This window comes from Notolepis coatsorum (assembly GCF_963971535.1).
Source record: "Notolepis coatsorum genome assembly, chromosome: 4".
NCBI lineage: Eukaryota > Metazoa > Chordata > Actinopteri > Aulopiformes > Paralepididae > Notolepis > Notolepis coatsorum.
The window spans coordinates 47,604,912-47,628,407 of record NC_140168.1 but is presented as its reverse complement, the minus strand read 5'-3'; the positions used below and the strand labels follow the sequence as shown (position 1 = coordinate 47,628,407).

The window sequence follows — 23,496 nt, the reverse complement described above, 5'->3', positions numbered from 1 at the left end:
CTGTCTGTCCATGCTGTACTGTGTAAAGGTCACTATCCTGGAGAGATAACTGTGGAGAGAGCGACACCTACTGGATGATCAGAACAGTGATTCTCATACACCAGTGAGATTAAGCTACTCCTCATTTTACTGGGGAGCCCCTGAAGGACCCGTGGGGGAACCTGGACACCACTTGAGAACCAACGTTTTAGGGGATGGGTGGGATTTACTAATGGCGACGAATGACGCTGGTATCGGTCTACGAGTGAAGCGGAAATGTTGCTTTTCCAGTTAATATATGTTTGTGTGGATGGGGGGGAACACAATGACGCAATTTCTGATGTCAGCAGAAGAGGCAATATTATTTATTGTATTTAAGTCGATAGTGGATGAACCAAGGCTTGCTTTCAAGGTTCAAATCTCAAATTTCATGCACTCTTACACTGGTAAGCAATTGACAGACAATAGCCATACTGTTGACAAGCAGCTAATGTTTCTACTTAGATTCTATCACAGGTGATTACTGAAGGTGATCATATATACACCACTAAGGTGACCTAGAGAAAATTATGCAGTAAGGATGATATTGGTGAGGAGGACTCACATTGGCCTTCACACCATCCTGGACGTCTGGGACCCTGGGCATGACGTCATAGAGAGAGGATACATATGTGATGATGGACTTCTCATCTGGGTGAGGCACGTCCACATCTGGAGAGGAGACGAGAAAAACGTTTGTATTACTCTTCTGCACTTGGCAGTTACAGCGATTACAAAATAAAAAGAGGAATGTCAATGCTGGCTGATTGAGACACTGTGGCGTTGCGCTCCAGTGCACACTGCCATTCCAGAGATGTCTGACAGACACTGATAGATGTAGCGCTGAAGAGGCCAGAGGCTCTTGTCCTCACCCTCTGGGTCCAGCAGTCTGGTCACGCCCAGGTCTCTCTCCGCCACGCTGAAGGCCTGCTCCAGGTTCTCCTGGTTGTTCTGCCGGTAGACCTTGCTCATGTCAATCAGAGTGGGCCTGGAGGATAGAAGAACCCAGACGTGGGCAAATTAAAGTGGGCAATTACTCTGTGATTATTGTGTCTGTCTGGGGGGATTTGAGCGGGATGGTGGCATGGATGAACAGCAACTTCCTCCAACTAAACAGCAAAAAAACGAGGCACTTCTCATTGGCACCCCACACCAGGTTCAGTCTTCACCCATATCCCATCTCACCTTTGACGGCCAGGTCATCCCCCTCTCCCCCTCAGTCACAAATCTGGGGGTTCGGTTTGACCCCCACCTAACCTTCAACATCCACATGAAACACCTCTGCAAAACCTCATTCTATCACCTCAAATATCTCCAAACTCCGTCCCACTTTAACCCTGTCAGACGCAGAGAAGCTTGTCCATGCCTTTGTCTCCTAAAGACTGGACTACTGTAACAGACTCTTCATCGGGATTCCTGGCAAGAGCATCCAAAAGCTGCAATACATCCAAAACAGAGCTGCCAGGATCCTGAGTCCGTAAACATGAGCACATAACCCCCATCCTCCACTCACTACATTGGCTCCCCGTCTCATCCCGGATCAACTACAAAATCCTGCTGCTCACCATAACTACATAAACGGACACGCACCCCTCTACCTACAGGAACTCATCACTCCACAATCCTCCACAAGTACCCTCAGATCTGCAGGTAGCCTGCTCCTTCGGGTCCCCTTGGGGAACCGAGCCTTCTGCTCGGCTACACCACACCTGTGGAACAGCCTCCCCATCCAGCTGAGGGTACCACAGAGCCTGGACTCTTTAAAAAAAGGCCTGAAAACATTCTTATTTCAAAAGGCCTTTGATTGCTAGCTATTTCTTGTGATTTAATTTTTTCTTGTGCTGTTGTTTTAAATGTCCTGTTTATACTATGTTTTTAACTATGTTTTATTTTATTTGTATTTAGTATTTTATTTTATTATTATTAATAATAATTGTTTAACTATGTTTTAATCCTGTAGCACTTTGGGATCCTAGTGAACGAAAAGTGCACTACAAATACAATGTATTATTATTATTATTATTATTATTATTATTATTATTATTATTATTATTATTATTATTATTATTATTATTATTATTATTATTATTATTATTATTATTATTATTATTATTATTATTGATGGTGAACAAAAATGATAAAAATATGTGAATGAGTTATCATTTCACTACTGCGTCTGTGATAACATAATTGTATACCTGCCGGCAATGATTTTCAGTTCAACTGCCTAGTTGGTGGAGCTAGTTTGATCTTGAGTGGCATGCGTTTCAAAAGGGGTGTGTGATTTCAGATGGCAATGGGGCAGGCAAAAACAGGAGTTCTCCTCAGGGAAGGTAAAATTCCCCAACATCCATTTTACAGCACTAAGAAATCAGACTTTCCGTGTGCACTGCCAGGATGGTAATTGCAGTCAAATAGCATGCACATACATGCACAGACATATCATAACTCTTAAAAGATGTTCAGCACACGAAAGCATATACCTTGGCCTTTTTTATATATAAAACAGATTTCAGAAAGCAAGATCCCGGTGCTTTAGCAGTATGCAGGTAACCATTTTAGATGTAAAGAGGAGCTTTACGAAGATGGAGTTTACCCAGAATTCCACAAAGCTCATCCACCAGCCACCAGTTTACAGAAACCAATAACACTGCGTACACTTGCATGGCTCTCTGCACATAGTACTCCCTATGTCCCCTGGGGGGTTCCTTCTCCACGTAGCACGCCTGTCTGTAGGAAAGCCTGTCCCTGCTCAGGTGCATGACATTGTGGTCAGATCCCGAGTGATGGTGCTCCTCGCTCTGGGACCCCTGGCTGGGACAGGCCCCTGGGCTCTGGCAGTGCCGGCTGGAGTCGAGGGAGATCTCGCTGGGGAAGTCGTCACACAGCATTATCACCCTGTCCTCCAGGTCGCTGACGGAGCCGGCCACACTGCTGGAGGCGCTGTTCACACGCTTCTTGGATCGGAACTTCCTCTTCAAAGGGAACATGGTGGTAAATGTTTTTTTCTTTTTTTTTTTATCTTTATCTTTTAGTGTACAAATCCATATGTGTGCCGTACAAGATGGAGACTAATATTCAGGTATTACCGGAGATGCTCACAGGTTAATAACGCATCAAATCCTCCAGATATGTCAACAAAATCACTCCTAGTTATGGTGACTTGTCAAGAACTTCCTCCTCCATGCCCCAACCCCCCCCCCCCCCCCCAGTCCATCATCATCGATTTCAAACAGCTTGTAGCCTGATCTTCTTTTGTCCTTTTTCTTTCCTCAGGTGAAGATCTTTTTCTTTTTTCTTCTTTTCTTGAGTCAATCAATTGTGTGGATCTAAAAAAATCCCTCTGTAGTTGTGAATCGGTCTAGTCCAGCTCTGCGTGTCCTGCTCTCTACATGGCAGGCTGGTGGTGTGCGTACCTGCGCTCCTGCTGTGACCTGCCACACCTCCAGTGCACCTGCCCCTCTGGGAGCCTATTTTTAATGATATGTGTGTAACGCCCCCTCGGGTAGAACAGTCCTCAGTCTCTTAATATCACATGATGCCAACTCAGTTCTTTCGTGTTATGTTTGTGTAGGCAGGGATCCTGCTGAGTGTATAAGTGTGTGTGTGTGTGTGTGTGTGTGTGTGTGTGTGTGTGTGTGTGTGTGTGTGTGTGTGTGTGTGTGTGTGTGTGTGTGTGTGTGTGTGTGTGTGTGTGTGTGTGTGTGTGTGTGTGTGTGTGACTGAACCCATCATAGCCTCTTATGACAGATGAAAGGCATTTTCTATTGACGTTAATTCCAGGATTCAGTGAGGTTTTTCCTCACTATTGATTGCATTGTTTTTTGTCATTTTAAATCTACACGTAAATAATCTCCAGTGTATTCAACGAATGAACGAGTCTGTATCTCGGATGTATCTAAGATGTATGGAGCTTTTGACTGATGATGATGATGGATCACCTGCTTGTCCAAACAAGTCAGCCATACTTTTCACATTCCTGTCTTTGAAAATTATTGCAATAAATAAAATGTTAAAAATGACACACAGTCTAAAAGGTCACAAAGGTGGCTCTTTTTACAGTCCCAAGAAATTTATGTCCTAAGGTAACAAGATAATTCCAAGTCCAGGCAAGCTGCAGGTAACAATAAAATACATCTGCATGGTTTAAGGAAATGCTTTGGCCTAGACTATTAAAGGAATACATAATCTGCTGTAACTAGATGACATGTACATAATGCAATATGTCTCTATCATATTAATCCTTCATAAATTCATTATTTCCTGTCAGGGTGTGACTGACAACTCATCATTTATGACCCTCAATCCACAGGCCTGACATAATACACATACACACCCATCACACTTTTAGCTGAGTTTAAATCCCCAATCTGTAATCCAAATAACTGTTTGGCCCCACCACCAAAAACAAGGAGTGTTCTGTAGCTGATTACCCAACATTTATAAGAAACACATCTGGATTAGGGATTCAGCATTATCGCCTTCAACTCATCAGTTCCCTGTGTTACTTACACAGTCTATCGGCTTGCAAGCATTGATTTTCTTTGTCCCTGTCCTGTATCTTGCTATGGGTACGCCGCTTTCTACCATATCTCACCTGTGTTTGTGTATGATGGCGTTGAAGAGCTTGCCATCTCTCCAGCTGGTGGTGAAGTTGTCACAGCGCATGCCGTGGCATCCCTCCACCATCCTCTGAGACCACAGCAGCAGCTTCTCCTTGGCTGTCATGTCATCTGACTGGCCATTCACCTGGATGTCTGAGATCTGGGTAGGGGAGGGGGGTAGACGATTAGTGATACAGGGCACAGTCCCTCGTTCTCAACCTTTTTTGGGAGGTGACCCCATTGAAGTCAGGAATCCATGTGACCCCAGTGCCTAAAAACACATGACAATTATGTATTCACATCATATTGGATACATACAGTGTGTATAATACTACTACTATAAGTGTTTCTGGTCAAAGCTAACTATGTGGGGGCTAGTAAGGATGCCTTCTGTGCATTCAAAAAGCCACTAGAAGTTGTATTTCATTTTAAAATGACAGTCAGATATTGTTCTAGTCATCTTAATGACATTCCGATATTGTTCTATTGTCATTTTAGTTTGATATGGATGGAATGATGGAATGTCAAGGGATCATGTTTTAATAGGATATTATCAATAAATACCAACTGATTAACTAGACAAAATAATTAGGGAGAAATGGATTTGACTTCAGGTTGAATTGGTAAAAAAACATATCATAAGAGTTGTGAGGTTTTCCTACAAGATAAAACGATGGGCAATAGATGAATGGCATGCAGAATCAATACTGTGATATTCAGTACAAGGTTTGTACTGAAATTAACTGTACTCTGGCATATTCATTACGGACGAGGTTTTGGTTGAAAGACAAGAATCTTTATTCTTCCATATGAGCCTGTTGATGTCTTCCAGACTTTGAGATGACTCACATTTTCACCCCCCAAATAACCAGCACCAGCAGTCTCACTGAAAGGCGGATCCATTTGCACCCGGTAGTTTGCAAAAAAAAAGAAAAAGCCTTGTGATTTTAACGACAGCTAAATTGAACTCAGACGAGTGAAAACGTTCTGAACGTTGTTGTTGACTTTAAAAAAGGTGTGGCCCTGAACTAAAAGAGCTGGAAGGCTATAAGTTATGAGTCACGAGAAAATCACTTCGGTCGTCTATTTTCTGCTCTTTAGGGAGAAGAGGCTACTATTTACACATGAGTCTTTAGATATACAGCGGTATCTTCAAGTGTGTTAGCGCACTAGAGCTGCTAGCATTTACTATTGCAGCTGGTCCATATATGGGGCTGACTGCTGCCTGTCTTGTTTTTGTACACACGACTACCCATTATCCAAGAACTGATACCATTTAAGCCGTATCTAATTTAATTCCATGGCCAACCCCACAAACTGAACAAACCCGCCAGAAGAAAGGCCAGAGGATGCGCTGAACAACTGATCGTTGCACGTCCAAGTCATAAGACATTTTATAGGCCCTCACAAGAACAAACGGGGCTTTGTCACAAATTTAAAAAAAAGTAACAGTATTTTAAACGTTTTTCTGGGTGGACTGGCTGGTGGTGAGTGAGTCATAGACGCACCACCAATTTCACTTCCACGCTTTCTTTAGGGAGAGGGTGGAGGCAGGAAAATCTGGACAATCATCCAACCATCCAACCGCCATTTTCCCTCCAGAAGGGAAACCCCAGCGCTATTTACACGTAGGCACCAAGTGAGTCATGAGCCCAGTGGAAACGGGGGCCCCTCCGCCCTCGCATGCAGGTCTTAATTCCCTTTTCAGAGGATCTAGAGATATTTGGTTTGGTTTCCTTCAACCACGGAGCCGGGTCCTTTATCTCTAATGCAATCAGCTGCACACATGAATAAACGCCAAACTCCACCGGGAGCTCAAAGGGAAGTGTGCCTTTTGTTTATGATGACAACCATGTGCCGCCATCATAGCTGGGAGGACGGTGACTTTGTTTTGACCAAATAATAGCCACCAGATGACTAAGGCTGCATTGATCCATTGTCTCTGTCTGTCTACGTCAGTTTTTAATACATTTTCAGTGAGTATCCATTTGTTGGACAGGGTTGACGCTGTGTCTGTCTCTGCCAGAAAGATCCTGCCAGATCCCCTCCCTGCTGAACCCTGACCGACCAGTAGGAGTCACTGTTGCAACGAATATGACTCACATCCCACCAGCTTCCCCACCCATGAACATTGTAGAGACGACTGATCGAGCCGGAGGTACGGCTGCCGGGGAATTAAACCCGGGTCTCTGTGGTGGTGGGAGAGTGCTTAAACCACTATACTACCCAGCCGCTCAAGGGTGAACTTTTGGAATTGATGGATACGTTACCATCCGCAAATCTGTTGTTTCTGCAAAGGCAGGATTACGTTGGGTTCTAATAAAAAGATTAACCAACGGACAGTACCTTCCGTAAAATGTCTATCTGTTCAGTGGTGGATCAATGTAGCTGCAGCCTAAGTGCAAGGGGGCTGAAGGTAGCCTTTTTGTATGTTTTTTGTACCTCAATGACAATCACCATCTAAAAAGTACCTTTAGACTAGGAAGCTCCTGAGGTGTTAAAAACTGCCATTACATAGAATACTAATAATAAAAACATGTTGTAAATGTAAATGTTACTTTGATAAAGACTGTCAAGCAGTGAGACCGGATGAGATGCTTCGAGCGGTCACACCCATCCCTCCTCCCAGATTTCTCATGGGAAACACTGACTGACACACACACACACAGGATTCAAGTTCCCAAATCGCAGTATGACCATCATACCCATTATAGCATCAAAGATCATTTATGGACTCGCCTTCTTTTTTCAATATTCTCCCAAAAAAGGAAGTTAAAGGAAAACTCCAACATTTTGGGAAATTAGCTTATTTAACATCTTCCCTGGGGCCCCGTTCCCCGTACCTGGTTCAACTAAGTCGATCAAGATGTCATTATCCAGCTTCAGTTAACCCGATGTTTGAAGCCGGGATTTTCCTGTTCCTCGAAGGTGGATTCAGTCTCGTTAACTCAAGCCAGACTTGAGACCCTGGATAAATGCGCGTGCCCGCCTCAGCCGAGAAGGCAGCAAGTGTCGAGAGCAGAGATCCTGATTCTCTAGCGGCATTGATTGATTAATTGATTTAAAACTTTAGTAACATATTGCAGTACGGCTCAATCGCCTCGCCGACAAGTTAAATGCGTTATCTATAGGCTAATTTTAAGTCCCTCATTACCTCAATCAATCAGATTATATTTCTTTAAACTTGCCTGCTGGATTGAATAATCAAATGAGATCTTGCTAGCGAAAATAATTAGTAAAACTGTTATACAGAATAACGATACGGCTCCCTTACCCATTGATTGATGTATGGTCGATCTTTTACTTATCTTCTCTGTGGTGTAACGGGTTCTTCTTTTGACTTTCACGCAGACGACCGGGGTTCGAAACCCAGTCATCTCCTTCTTTTTGCAATATAGGAATAATTCAATTTGGTGCACGTTGAGAGCTATATAAAGAATGACATCCTCAATGCATGTAGATTTATAATATTTTAACTTAAAACCAGGCTACCTTTGCGTATAATAATTAATATTATATTCAAAAAAATTATATTGGAAACACGGGGTTTCGAACACCGGTCGCTGGGTTGCCAGGATTGAGCACTACCGCTGAGCCACTGTGCCAGATGGGATAAATTCATTGTTTATACATTAATGAACGAGAGACCCGTGTTTAGAATATTCTTTATTTTGTTGTTGCACCGAGCGAGCGCCACGGTATATAACGTGCATTATTTAGGACAAAGTTAATTTAGTATCAGCATTTTGGGTCTATTTTACATTTCAAAAGACCCCTCTGGAAGAATGGAGCACAAAAACGTAATTCAGAATGGTATAACGCAGATCCTAGACTGTGGGAATAATTTCAGGAAACGCACTGTCACTCCTTTGCGGGGGCGTGGCGATGGTTGATCCGGCTAACTTGAACTTAAACCCTGCTTTCGACCAGGCTCAAACTTTTGGATCTGTTGTCATGGTGATTTGGAAAATCCAGGTACGGGGAGCCGGAAAGTCCGGCTTAAGTCAGACTTAACCGAAAGTTATCCGGCTAACTCAGTTATCCAGGTACGGGGAACGGGGCCGAGTTAGACAAGAAGATACATACCTTTTTTGTCTCTGTGCATGCATTAGGCTTAGGGAACAGCCGCTCCGTTAGCATAGCTTAGCTTCATCACTGGAAGTGGGGCAAAGTTAGAGCCTGCCGTTCCCTACAGTGCCCTACAGTCACGAAATACACTCCAAATACAACTCCAAAACGTTCCTGTAAACATGTTGTGACCTGTGTATTTACCACGTGGAGAAATAAAAAATAATTGATTTAGACAATTACGTTTTCTAAGCAAATATACTCGGAATATTTTTTTGCCTAAGCACTCGTCTCTGGGCGCAGTCAGTGATTTCTACGTGAAGCCATGTTTGTTGACATTCTCATTCATTCAAAGGATCCGAACCGATTGAAGTTTATGGATACCATGACTTAAAATCCTCCTACCTTGACGATTAAAAGCCTCCCCAATTTAGAAAACAGTATTCCAATGGCTGGTCTTGATATCCTGCACGCTAACAGAGCTAACCAGCAACCGGACACTCAAGCAAATATAATGACTTCCTTTCTGGGAGGTTTCAAAATAAAAGAGCGACGTCTATAGCAGCGGAATACGTTTATTTTGTACATTATCTAACGTTAACACGAACCTAAACTAACTTTTGGAGTGTATTTCGTGACTGTAGGGAACGTCAGGCTCTAACTCTGCCCCACTTCCAGTGATGAAGCTAAGCTACGCTAACGGAGCGACTGTTCCCTAAGCCTAATGCATGCACAGAGAAAAAAAAGGTATGTATCTTCTTGTCTAACTCCAGGGAAGATGTTAAATAAGCTAATTTCCCAAAATGTTGGAGTTTTCCTTTAATAGGAAATCATCATCTGCTAAACACATATCCAAACACGCCTTTCCTCCATCAGGACAGAAAAATATTCCATCTGTCTGTCATTCATTTAAATAGAGTGAAAAGCCCCACATGGTCTACAGAAGAGTGAATCAATAGCTTTTTTCCAGTGTTTATTCTGTGTGCACAAGGAAACATAGGAATCAGTGGTACAGGAGGTGGTTAGAAGGAAGTCAAGTGGTACCAAATGTTCCGTGATTTGAAATGATTGGACTATTGGACTTGTACTATAACATACTGTCAGCAGTGATGGGCTGGGCTAAGTGGAGTTGATTAGAAAGCCCACAACACACAGTACAGCACTGTGCAATGTTGCCAAGTTCTCACAACACCAGATGGGATCCACTGAAAATAAACAGAACAAATTGGACGTTATGCAAACAGAAGAACTTAATCCCATCCCAGGATAGTACTTAGTTACAGCAAAGTAGTAAAGCTAGGGAGGATACTACTTAGTTACAGCTAAGTAGTAAAGCTAGGGAGGATACTACTTAGTTACAGCTAAGTAGTAAAGCTAGGGAGGATAGTACTTACTTACAGCAAAGTAGTAATGGCTAGGGAGGATACTACTTACTTAGTTATGGATCGAGCAAATTGATTGCGATCTATTGCGAGAATGACCCCCCTGCACAAAAAAGGCAGCAAATTAGACCCAGGCAACTACCGCCCTGTTTCTATTCTTACCTCCATCTCGAAAGTCATGAAAATAATTGTCTACGAACAGGTTGAAAAGTACCTCGCGTAAAAAATCAAATCTACAAATTCCAATCTGACTTCAGAACATCCCACTCCACTGACACATGCCTTCTCTATTTGAACGACCACATCAAACAAGAGCAAATACTGCAAATACTGCGGCATGGTCATGATCAACCTCCAAAAGGCTTTCGACACTGTCAATCACTCCCTTCTGATTGACAAGCTAAAAGCAATTGGTTTTGATAGTTTATCAGTGAGCTGGATGCAATCCTACCTGGAGGGGAGAGAACAGATGGTAGAGGTAAACGGTACCCCCCCCCAGTGAACTGTGGTGTTCCACAAGGAAGCATACTAGGACCGTTACTGTTCCTAATTTATGCAAATGACATGTCATCAGCTTGTGACTGCAACTTGTTCCTGTTCGCGGACGACTCAGCCCTGCTGGTCTCTGACAAGAACAAGTTACAGGTTGAACAAACCCTCAGCTCAGAACTCGGCAGAATCTGCACCTGGCTCGCTGATAACAAACTATCATTACACCTGGGTAAAACAGTCCATTATCTTCGGATCAAATAACAAACTCAGCAAGACCAATGGCTTCTCTGTTACAGTGGGTGACAATATTGTCACAAGGAGAGATGAAATAAATTACATACCTGGGTTCAATCCTAGAGGCAAATCTTTCCTGTGACAAGATGGCATCCAATGTAATCAAAAAAGTCAACCAACGAACAAGATTCTTGTACCGGATCTCCTCTCTGGTAAACAAAATTACCCTGAAGACTCTAACAGGAGCACTCATTCAAGGGTACTACGACTATGCTTGCACCTCATGGTACCAAAGCACCTCAAAGGCACTAAAAACAAGATTACAAACATCACAAAACAAACTGGTCAGACTACTGCTTGACCTACCTCCTAGAACCCACCTCACCCCTGCCCATTTTGACAACCTAGGATGGCTTAGAGTAGACGACAGAGTACAGCAACTTGCAATGGGCCTGGTCTACAAGATACACTACACCACTAAGGTACCCATGTACATGTCGAAATACTTCCCAAAGGTCAGTGAATACCACGACCACAACACCCGAGGGAGTTCCACAAATCATGTCCAACCCAGATTCGGCTCAAACAAGGGACTAAACACGTTTCGCAATTATGCCACATCAATGTGGAATGCCATACCCACAGCCGTAAAAAAATGTGAATCACTATCCACCTTCAAAACCGCTCTCAAAGAGCACCTACGGGGGGCTGCAATTCGAAACTGGCCCCCGTAAATGTCTGAACCCCCCTCCCACCAACCCACCCCCTCCTAATGTACATTTCCCTTCCCCTCGTATGTATATATTTACTGTAAGGATCTGTTTAACACTTTGCCGCCCGACAACGTATAAATACGGGTTTCGAATCCATGCGTTGTGGACAGAATCACGTATAAAGCTGTGGCAAGTTGTTATTGCTTTTATTCCATTTTAATAACCGGGTCAAGGTCGCGGAGCGGCACTGCATATATTCCCTAGTCTGTGAAATCGAGGCCAGATCCTCTTAGGGGCGCCATCGCTCCACTGCAGTATGCCCTGTGGGCGAATGGATGATTTTTTTCCCCTTTCAATGGAGATTTTCAGTACCCGGATTCTGAATCAGCATCTTGTACCGTGGATTACGTTTCGAATCGCAGATTTCACCATGGAATAAGGGGATTTATCATCAGCCAATGGACATATCGATCTACCAGATGCCGATCGATAACGGGGAAATGCTCTGGGGTATCTCACCGGCTCATGGTAAGATCTTTTTCACATAAATTACAGCCGGATCAGAGCTTGCTATGATACGCAACCAGCCGAGCAACGTATGTGGCTAGTTACACGACCACTGTTATTGGCAATCAATAATAATAAACAACATCCCCCCCCCTTTGATGCATAGATGCTTTGGGACAGTCCCAATGATATGCAGTTTGAGTTATTTCTTTAGCATATGTAAAACGGAAATGCCGTTGAATATAACGTTAGCAGCTATTAGCCCTATAACTAGCCTTCCAGAAAATATACGAGACAAAATCCGCTATAATGCTTATATTCATGGCGCTATAAAATGACAACCTATTGATGCATTTTTTTTCTTTAAGCCATTTTGAAGGGACGGTTTATGAACTCAATTGACAATGAGAATGGACAGATAGCAATACTATAAAGTATAGATTTAGCTGTACAAAAAGACACCGGTCTGTTTACAAAAGCTGGTCCTCAACCACTATATTAGACGCAACCCAGCGGTCGCCAATGTGTTAACAGTACTGTATATTTGCATATGTTGTATGTCACAGATGTAACAGTACTGTATATCTGTATGTCATGTATGTCATAAATGTCATGATTAGATTAGATGATTAGATTATTATATCTATATATCTGTATATTGTGTATGTCATAAATGTCATTATGAATTGAAAATGGGGGACCCTGATGTAAACAAGACGAAAGTCTTTCTCTGGTCTGCATCCCCTTAACAATTGTGTGTATTGAGCTGTACTGTACTGTACCCATTCTGCAATCTGTTAATTAAAGTTTTCAATCAATCAATCAACAGCAAAGTAGTAAGGCTAGGGAGGATAGTACTTAGTTACAGCAAAGTAGTAAGGCTAGGGAGGATGAATCTATTGAAGAAGGTTTTAATTAGTCGCTGTTATATAAAAAAGAAAAGAAATACAGATAAGTAATGTTTAAAGAATAGGAAGTGTAATGCAGTTGCCATAGGTTACCTGGAAGTGAAGGATGATGGTCCATATCAGCCCCAGGGTCAGCTTGGGGTTTCCATCTGCGATGTCATCGTTTCTGATGTTAACCAGTTTCACCTGGTGTAATGAGGACAATTCATTTAGAAATAAAGCTATCAAACAGCTCCAACTTTGGGACAATGCTTCCATCATGAAAAACATTAGAGCAAATGGCATTAAGAAAAATCACAATATCGTTTACCTGTCTGTGTTTGAGGAAGTCTAGGGCAATTTGTACATTCTGCAGTTTGTGAAACCGCATGCGCCCCTTCTCTCTTGGCTGAAAAAGTGTGAAAAGATTTGTGAAAAATGTGAGGACACAAAATGTCAGGAGGAGATAACAGAACGGTGGGTCAGCCAAGAGCATGACTGAGGACAGGTATTTCACTGTCTGACAACACTTCAAGCTTCAGATTAGTTCCGCAAATCTTTACAATCATGGTCTAAGGTGAGGACAATGGACAATGGACAATGGACAATGAATTTGAGGTGTGTGCCTCAAATTCTGCTGTGTTGTGATCAGAATACTATTGGATGTGCCAATAGTAAAGTAAAAAACTACTCTGCATTGGAGATCCAGTCTGCATATTGGATGGTGTGGATGTGTGATAATGATGGGCTCTTTTGCCTAGAGGTTGCTGTTTGACAGCATTACAGATTCTACCTTTAAGATGTTTTTTTTTAACATGAGTGACAAGTCAACCGATAACTGCTCATGTTCTGTGACCAAATCCATTCAAGCAGATTCCTCAAGCCAAGCAGTATTTTCTATAGATCCCAAAGAGATGCTAAATGCAGTGGAAGGACAGTTGTCTAATAAAGCTAGTCGACCAGTGCATGCATTGGTGGAGCAACAAGTCATGAGCTCAAAGCCAATCACAAGCTCGGATAGACTTGCAGTGATGCCTCTCTAGTGACGTTTTCACTACAGCAGTGCGATGAGGTCTATTTGTTCAACAGCTTTAGCTACAGAATACACTTTGATAACTCTTCTCAAACACCCACTCCACTCACGGCAACACACAGTGTACAATTAGTAGGATAAAGGAGTTCACAAACAACACTAACCACATAATCTAGGCAACATGTGTTATCTCTATTTACACTTTGTCTCTTTACTTGACACTTGCCAACATTATGGCACATGCACTCCAGAGTCAGACGATATAAGATAGATAGATACCTTTCAGGAGGAAGCTACCCGGCTGAAAGCTAGCCTAGCTTAGCACAAATTAATGGAAGTGGATACGGACCACTAGCCAAGCTTAAAACTCTGGGAGAGGTGTTTTTGACAAACAGCTAGGCTAACTGGTCGGTATCCGTTTCCATTAATTTGTGCTAAACTAGGCTAGCTTGCAGCCGGATAGCTTTCTACTGAACGCATAGAGAGGAAAGTGGTATCTATCTTCTTAAGCGCAATCCTCCATAATGTTGATGTGTTCCTTTAACCGTGAGAAGAGATTTGAGCCTTTCAGCAAAGCCCGTCGATAGAATGAGTTACAATGTTGATACAGAGATCATGCACCCTGGCGGCCACCCTGGGGCCGAGGAGGCGACCGGCCACCGTCCAGTACCCCCGCCACTCACCAAGCGCACGTTCCTCACAACGTCGCGCTCCCTCGGCTATCACAGCAAGAGCATTGCAAAGAGAAGGAAGGCAGAGGCAAAGGGGGGGAACAGGGGGGACGGGTCAAGGCAAAAAGGTCAAAGGTCAGCAAACAGGAATTAGAGAAAGGAAAACCATGGGATCAAACAAGTCAGTGCAGAAAACGGTTACGAGAGGGAAGCAAAGAATGTAAATTAGTGTTTTCAAGGCTATGAAGAACGAAAGGCATGTTAACCAAAAGACCAGCGCTCTGATAAATAACGTAAAATATTAAATAAATAATGCACCAGAACTTCAGCATGTAGCCTACTGAATAGTTTTTGGTCTGCCAGGGTTATCTCTGAAGATTCAGATTGCAAAAGAACACGTGCAAAGGAGTGTGGACAATAAATCCACCAGAATGCTTAGTAGACATGACTAAGATCTAAGAGGGAGAGAGATATTACAGCACATGGAGTGCATTTAGAATGGGACTCATGTAGGGACCCAGTAGACTACTAGACAATAGAGTAGACTACTAGACAGTAGAGTAGACTACTAGACAATAGAGTAGACTACTAGACAGTAGAGTAGACTACTAGACAATAGAATGAACAAGGAAGCAAATGAAGTAGGTCAGTAGGATGGGATGGGATGGGAGGGGAGGAGGGGAGAGTAGGGAAGGGTTGGGAGAGTAGGGTGGGTTAAAGCAGAAGCAGAGATCCTACCAGGTCCTATGGTACCGGGTCCTACGGTACCAGCTGAGGGTCAGAGGTCACAGTGGGGGACTCACCAGTGTCTCCCCAGAGAGCACCTCCAGGAGGGAGATGAGGTTGTGTCCATCTCGAAGGTCCTCGTACAGGTCTGTGATGTGCCGCTGGGCCTGAGGAGAGAGAGAGAGATCATGTAGAGACTGAAATGAGTCAGAGATTTTATTTTATTTGTTTTACTTTGGTAGGACATTAAATGGTTTTCAGCGTTCCTAAGCAGTTAATCATCAGTGGCTGCTCCCGTAGTCAGTACAGTGACACCACTCGCTAACTTTAAATGTTTTCTTCCAGTAGTCGAAATATCATTCTTCTATCTATACATTATACCAACTAAAACAGATCCACCAAAATAATATTTTTTTTTTCTCTCCATCTTGTGTTTTCTTTTTCTATAAGGAAGTAGGCTACCTGTTGTTAATACTGGATAAAAAGAGAGAGAGAGAAAACAACCACACAAAACTAATGGCTGTGGTGAAAACATAATATGTCCTGATTATAATTCTTATATTATTCTTATATTATAGTATTATTCTGCGATTGACTGCTAATGAAGTCCCAGCAGGTAAGTGTGGAATATCTCATGTAATCTAAGATATCATCAATGGTCCATCCCTGCCATCGGATTCCTACACTATATGATATGATACAGCAGGATAATCACATCACATTGTCCACAGGAAACAACTGTGAAGATTCACTTCTTCAAGGACTACTGAACACAGGTAGGCTACAGCCACATATTTAGCTGCATTTCCTAAACGTCACACAGATGAATGATGCAACTTAAAGGAAGGAACCTTCCCACACACAACAAGTGACAGCACTGTGTGCCTTCTGCAGCAGCGGTGAGTTTAGTCTCTACATCTGTGATACCACTTGAGACCATCAGCTCAACTGATAATCGATTGGATTGCACATTGCTCCTAGATGTTACTTGTTCTGCAGAAAGGCTCTAACAGAAATGGGCAACTGTATTAAAGGAACACGCTTCTCTGGAGTCAGACAAGAAGATGGATACCAATTTCCTCTCTGTACGTTCAGTAGAAAGCTATCCGGCTGCAAAATAGCCTAGTTTAGCACAAATGAATGGAAGTGGATATGGACCACTAGCCTATCTTAAAACTCTGGAGAGGTGTTTTTGGCCAACAGCTAGGCTAGCTTGTAATAAGCTATAATAAGTTATCTAACTATAATGTTGGTGTGTTCCTTTAAAGATGTCTGCTCCCATGCCTGATATCATACAGATATCCTAATCTACCCCACAATGCATAGTGTCTAACATTCACTTTTGCTATTAGCTAGTCTCAGCGCTAACATTTGCTTCCAAACATTACAGCTATGTCAGCTACCAAATGTTACCTCTGCTAGTGTCAATCGGAGATAGTCTTTGATGAACAGTAGCTACCATACAACATTTGATAGCAAATATTAACTCTAACTAATTAACTAATTAACTCTAGCTAATGTTGGCCTGACGCTAAGCTAACAGCAAAAGTGTATCTAGCCTACACTTTGCATGGTGGGGTAGATTAGGAGGACTGAATGACATCAACAAATAGGGAGTCTTTTATAAGAGTTGCCCATTAGGAATGTGTCACAATGTTAAAGAAGCTAATAGAAGGTTAAAGTGTAGGTGCCCAGGTAAAGCGTGGTGAGGAGGGGGAGAAGAACAACAAAAGACATGCAGTAAAAAAAAAGAAAAGATGTCCACTCAGCCACTGACAGCACCTACCTCTGCTCTCCAGTGCTGATGAGGAGGAGAGGATGGTAAAGACAGGATGAAGAAAGCAAAGAAGAGAGAGGTGAGTGGTTACACTGTCAGAACCCTGCGCTTCCCTCGCGAAGTATGTACGACAGAAACAAGAGAAGAAGAAAATGCAAGCACATGGAAGTTCATTTTGATGAGACGGGTGTAGATGAAGACATTTTGAAAACACATTTTTGGGGGACATTTTCTTTTGGATATCATGGGCTCTTTAACGATGCAACTTATACCTATCCATCACAGTCAGGGGCGGAGCTTCCTATAGGCGACATAGGCGGTTGCCTAGAGTGCCACCCAAAGGGGGGTGCCAAAAACGTTGTATTTTTTGTATTATTATTATTATTATTATTATTATTATTATTATTATTATTATTATTATTATTATTATTATTATTATTATTATTATTATTATTATTGTTTGTTAGCTAAGTCGTTTATTTGTTTTAATTCATTAGTGTGCACTTTACATTTATTATTAGCTCTTGTTCTTGTTTGTAATAAATAAAGGTGCAGTACTTTACTGTATAAATGTTGAGATGAAGCTTGCCTAGGGCAGTGGTTCCCAAAGTCGGGGTCGCGACCCAAAGGTGGGCCACGAGCAGCCACGGGAGGGCCGCGAGATGATTTCCAAAAGAAAAAAAAAAAAAAAAAAAATTGTCAGGCCACTGAACTTAGAAGCAGGCCAGGACAGTGTTTCTAGTTGTATTCTAAAATTCTATTCTATTGTATTCTAAAATGTGACTATATGGTTTTATATTAACTTAATAAATAAACAAAAACGAAAAATCTACTTATTTCAACGAACATTTCAAACTAAATAACAGATTATGCACATAAAACGCTGAAAACAACCGAAGCAACAATAGTTATTATTATTATCATTATTATTTTGCAACAAGTTAGCCCTCTCATAAATAGCACATATAAATGAATAATTAACTTGAACTAACTTAATAGGATTGAAGTGATATTTGGCTAAAAAAATCGGTCACATGGCAAAAAAAAAGAAAAAAAAAGCCTGACGATGTGCATTGGGCCGCAGCTCTCTGACGCCTTATTTTCTGGGTCCCGGCCTGAAAAGTTTGGGAACCCCTGGCCTAGGGCACCAAATGTGCTAGGTCCGGCCCTGATCACACACACACATTCTCAACACACAATGAGGAGTGATATAAGCTACCAATACCAGGGACACCATCTTCTTAGTGTCATTACAAATTACATTATTTCTTTATTTCATGATATTAGAATTTTTTTATGTTTTCATATTTTGTCCTTTCTTTTTAATTTATCTTGCTTAACTTATCTGTCCTATTATCAAAATAATACAAGAATATCTACAGTAATAAAATCATCATAAATTTTTTTCTCATTATCCATAATAATATGTTCTCCAGTAGTCAATGTTTTGTTGAGGCCCTACAACTCAATCCCTTTCCGCGCACATCTCCTGGACAACTACTCCTGACCAATGAAGTAACAAATAACGACAAAGCCTCTGAGTCACCCAAGCCCTATAGTGTCAAGGGACATCCCATGGATTGCACTAGACCAGTGGTTCTCCAACTACGGGACGCGACCCAAATTGGGTCGCGGGTAGGTGACAGTGGGGCATTGGCAAGTAATTTTTTATTTTTTTTTATGTTCTGGCAACATATTTTGGCTAATATGCCTCGTTTTATAAATGTGTATTGATAACATAGGGCTGTAATTACATTTTCTAATAAATATGCATGTTCAAGTTCAACAACGTGTGCTTTTATTTTGATATTCCTTAATTCCACGTTGATATTACGCAATACATTAAGCGTGGGGTCCCCAAATAAATTCCTAAATAAAATGGGGTCGCGGTATGACAAAGTTTGAGAACCCCTGCACTAGACATTCCATTCGGTGTTCAGCTATCCTTCAGTTCCCCCGTGAAAAACACAGACTCATCATCGGCGTCATGGCGCTGGTTCAGCAGTGACGCAGCAGAAGCCGGCAGCGCGGTCGCAGAGAGGAGCAGCTGTGTTGTGGTTTGTTGTTGCTTGGTCACCGAACACATGCTCTTTGAAATCCAGTCCAGTCACAACAACTACATTGTCTGTCTGGGGGGTTAGGGTGGGATTTAATGCAGACTGAGAGGGTGTGCATAATGCACATTCATATTCTGAGTGGGACACTCTGCAGCTGGAACATAGTAGCCAGGATAAACTCATATCCCAGCTATGAGAAACCGGAAGTTCTGTTTCCATGCTTCAGCATCTGTGCTGTTTACCCATGTATACCTGATCTGTGTATGAAAATAAGGTATGAAAACCTTAACAAGGATATTAGTGTCCAGAATATTGATGTGTATGTAAATGCACTCACTGAGTCCATCTATTAAAGGCTCTTTCTCGGAAGCCCTAAAGTACTGAAAGTGGTAGAAGCGTTCCAACAATAGAGACTAAAATGGAAAACTCCATAATGCCTCCAGAGAGTCCTAATGCCTCCTTCCGTCTGCCCACAGCAGAACCCCAGAAGCCCGCCTGGCAGTCTGGGGACCAGATGTGAAACCTGAGCACATGCCCAGCTCTCCAGCACCCTCCACCCCCCACGACCATCCTGCTGCTTCTGAGAGAACCAGCTAAAGTGAGACCAGGTGTTTATGACTCACTCTTTCTCTCTCACACACACACACACACACACACACACACACACACACACACACACACACACACACACACACACACACACACACACACACACACACACACACACACACACACACACACACACACACACACACACACACACACACACACACACACACACACACACACACACACACACACACACACACACGCACACACACAGTACAGTTAACATAAATAGCATGTGTGTGTTTTATTGCACTGTGAGAACTGACTCACGGTGACCGATATGTTTTCAGCTATAGCCTACTGTAGGATCCTTCTTTTTTTTCTTTTTTTCAACGTGTTACTTTTTTTAAAGAGTGGCATGAGTGAAGGTTTTATGTCACCCTGCATTCTTGTTTTCCCGGTAAGAAGGCAAGTTCATTTTTCACGCTGATAAAAATAGGCAAGGTTTTTCCATTGTGTGTGGTTCTCGGTTGAAATAAATGGTCAAAATAACAACCTCTACTATGACCACTAGAGGGATTATGAAAGGAAATGGAGATAATTGAAGAATATACTGTAGTGTCTTGGGGACATCTGGAGACCCTTTACTTGCCTTGACATTGCTTCCCACCAGGCTATTAAGCAAACCACTAATAACCTGCAATTTACTGCCCCTGCGCTGCACTGAACCTTTTTAATACTGATTTAGTTTCATGCTGTAACTTGCCGAAGCATGGCTTCTTCTTAGCTTTAATACTGGCGCCGTCGGTGTGGTGGATTGTGATCCTTACCTTCATCAGGTGCTTGTTGACCCATTTTGTGAAGGTCTTTTTCTGGACCCGGTCCCGCTCGTCTGTGAGAGGACAGAGGGAGAAAGGGTCAGACTCAGGTGTCAGCGAGTGCACCAATAAACACTGTTCAGCTGCAGAGCCCCTGAGGCAGAGTGTATTGGAAAGAAAGAAAGGTGTCATAACAATACATTGAAAAGAAAAAAAAGAGGGTCTAACTTGCTTAAAAAGCATGCATGTATCAGTTCCACACGATTAAAATGTATTTTATTAACTCATTATCTTCTCAACCGTGCTTAATTAATTTGTGTTGATAAAATTAATTTTAATCACATGGAACCGATGTAATTAATGTACAAATGTTGACCCCTTTTTTTTCAATTAAATGTGAGGGGAAATACTGTTTTGCGCCTTATCCTATCTGATTATACAGCACCATAGGACATGTTTCACCTTGAAGCATGGTACCAGCTTTGTTTTGATTTGACAGTGTGATTATACCAACCATAGTTCTGTCAACGACGCCTGTTTGAACCTGGAGGACGGGTCCAATCTGTCCCTTTATCGCAGACCAGCAGGTGCGTGTTGCGCAATGTTTCCCCCACAACTTAACAACCAGGCGGCAAAACTGTGAAGCCGCCTCTCACACCCCCCTGTTTACACGCTACTGTACGGTGAAGTGGTAGGAAGGTATTCATAAAAGACATTGGCATGTAAATTACATAACAAAACCAATGTATCTCACAGTGAGAGACAGTGGACGGACGGGATGGGATGCAATGGAATTTATTTGAAAAAGAAAAATGTTGAAAAAGTGAAAACTGAAATTATGTCACATCTTCAAACTCACCCACGACAGGAGAATGTGAGTCTGATTACATGATATAAATAAGCTCTGATATCCAAACAAATGCAACAGAAGTAGTGATCAGATCATGGCTTTGGAGGAAGGGACAGTCAGAAAGAACAACCTAAGATGTCCCTAATGTGTCCCCGGGAGCCAACACCCATTTTGGTGACTGTCTGTGACTCACAGACATACTGTGCACAGTGTGCAGTGATTTGGGAGTCAATCTGACAAGAACTGTGGAAATAAAGAACGAGCTGGAGAGTTACGAAATTCTAAAACCTTCTTTACACATCAATCGTGTCAACGCTTATTTACAACAAGCCTGTTATGTTGTCTAGATGAACCCTTCTGCTGCTCTCTACATGCACTACGATGCAAGGGCCCAAAGGTCGGAGGTCAGGGGGACAGGGGGTACCTGAAACTGAAAGCTATACTTAACATACCCATGGGGCTTTACAATAATGGAACCTGAACCACACTGATAATTTCTTAAAATATGTGTTTGGTTGTTGGAATTTCTGTAGCCTGAAGCGGTAGACAGAGCCAGAGATACATAGTGGCTTTCATCAACTGGGATAAAGAGACACTGGTTAGAGATGAGGTGAGAGAGAGAGTATCAGGTATCCTGAACAAGACCACTGGTATTCTTAACCATTTCACTACCACACTACAGAAGGTTAACCATCTGTAGTGTGTTAGTGAGAGGGTTAACCATTTGGTAGTGTGGTAGTGAAAGGGTTAATGCTTTCCTGCAGCCGTTGTGATGAAATGATGAAGAACAAAGCATGTTGTCCCCTCCCCCCCAGATACATCTCTATGTTTTGGTCTGTCTCTCAGAGTGGCACCATGCTAAGCCAATAAAACAGGGGGGAAGCTGTGACACGTGGATGGGTGTGGCCCCTTTGATCGCAGGGAGACAAGTGGGCAGGGAAGAAGACCACAGATAACATCCTCTACATCAACAGAGAGTGAGCACCAAGAGGCCACACACACTGACACACCATTTATACTCATTAAACAAACAAAAAGGCTGTCTCAACAAAATGATAGATACAATACACACCCATGTGACAGATTTCAAGAGCGAAACAAGGCCAAACTTGTGGGGAAATCTAAGACAAAACTGAAATTCTTAATCAATTTAAAATCATCTTTCACAAATCAAGACAACCCCACAGCAAAATATATATATATATATATTAAAAATATATATATATTTAAAACACGTCACAGAACTCTACCTTTCCTGCTGTCGGTGGCCTTGAGCATCCCTTGGTAGTGACCCGCCTCTTGGAAGACCCCATCACTACTCACGCTGTCAGACGAGTAGTTTCTGAAGCCCTGCTGCATTGCCATCCTGCTGCCAGCGTGGTGGCGTTAAACTGCCTGAAGAGCCCTGACAGAAGAAGCTACACACAGTTTGACTCACTTTCTCAAACCTCTACTTCTACAACTCCTTCTCATTGCCCAGTAGGCTGCTCCACAGAAAGGGAGCGCGCGGTGGAGTGGGTGTGTTCACCAAGCCCCCTGATTCAGTTCCTGTAGCTCTCTTTCCCTCCCATCCACCCACATGTTTGTTGTCTTTGACACTTTTCTTTTTTTTTTCTTCCCTCTTCTCTCCAGCTCTTGCAAAAGGCCTGCCTACAGGCTACGATGTCAGGACCTGTCATTCATCACAGTGTGGTCTTCCGTGGAAAGGGGGGAGAGAGAGAGAGAGAGAGAGAGAGAGAGAGAGAGAGAGAGAGAGAGAGAGAGAGAGAGAGAGAGAGAGAGAGAGAGAGAGAGAGAGAGAGAGAGAGAGAGAGAGAGAGAGAGAGAGAGAGAGAGAGAATGAGAGAATGAGAGAGAGAGAGAGAGAGAGAGAGAGAGAGAGAATGAGAGCAGGAAGATTCTCCTTGTGGCCCTGCCCAGGCCTGAACCCCTTAACCCAGCCCACAACACCCCACCCCTCCTAACAAAGCATACCCTAACCGAGACCGCCTTCCCCCAATCGGTGGAAGAGGATAGTGCACAATAGACAAGAGGGGCCCGCGGCAAAGGAGCACAATTACATAACTATACAGAAGTCCTTTCAAAATACATCTCTCAGGGGTCTCAAGCT

General features: G+C 42.6%; 1 protein-coding gene across 6 annotated transcripts in view; it reads right to left on the bottom strand.

Annotated features, from left to right (window-relative positions):
- LOC311227032 (plectin-like) overlaps positions 1-23,496 on the bottom strand; it is a 145,912-nt gene that overhangs the window by 52,557 nt on the left and 69,859 nt on the right. For 4 of the 6 annotated variants that reach the window (XM_084312543.1, XM_084312544.1, XM_084312539.1 and 1 more), the window contains exons 2-8: positions 20,549-20,610; positions 15,413-15,502; positions 13,237-13,314; positions 13,020-13,112; positions 4,616-4,782; positions 891-1,006; positions 584-690 (exon numbers count right to left, since the gene is read on the bottom strand). In XM_084312543.1, the coding sequence (XP_084168669.1) occupies positions 584-690; positions 891-1,006; positions 4,616-4,782; positions 13,020-13,112; positions 13,237-13,314; positions 15,413-15,502; positions 20,549-20,610 (713 nt within the window). Of the gene's footprint in view, positions 1-583; positions 691-890; positions 1,007-4,615; positions 4,783-13,019; positions 13,113-13,236; positions 13,315-15,412; positions 15,503-20,548; positions 20,611-22,636; positions 22,784-23,496 lie in introns of those variants that run through there. The other 2 variants (XM_084312541.1, XM_084312542.1) reach the window with 1 other exon arrangement.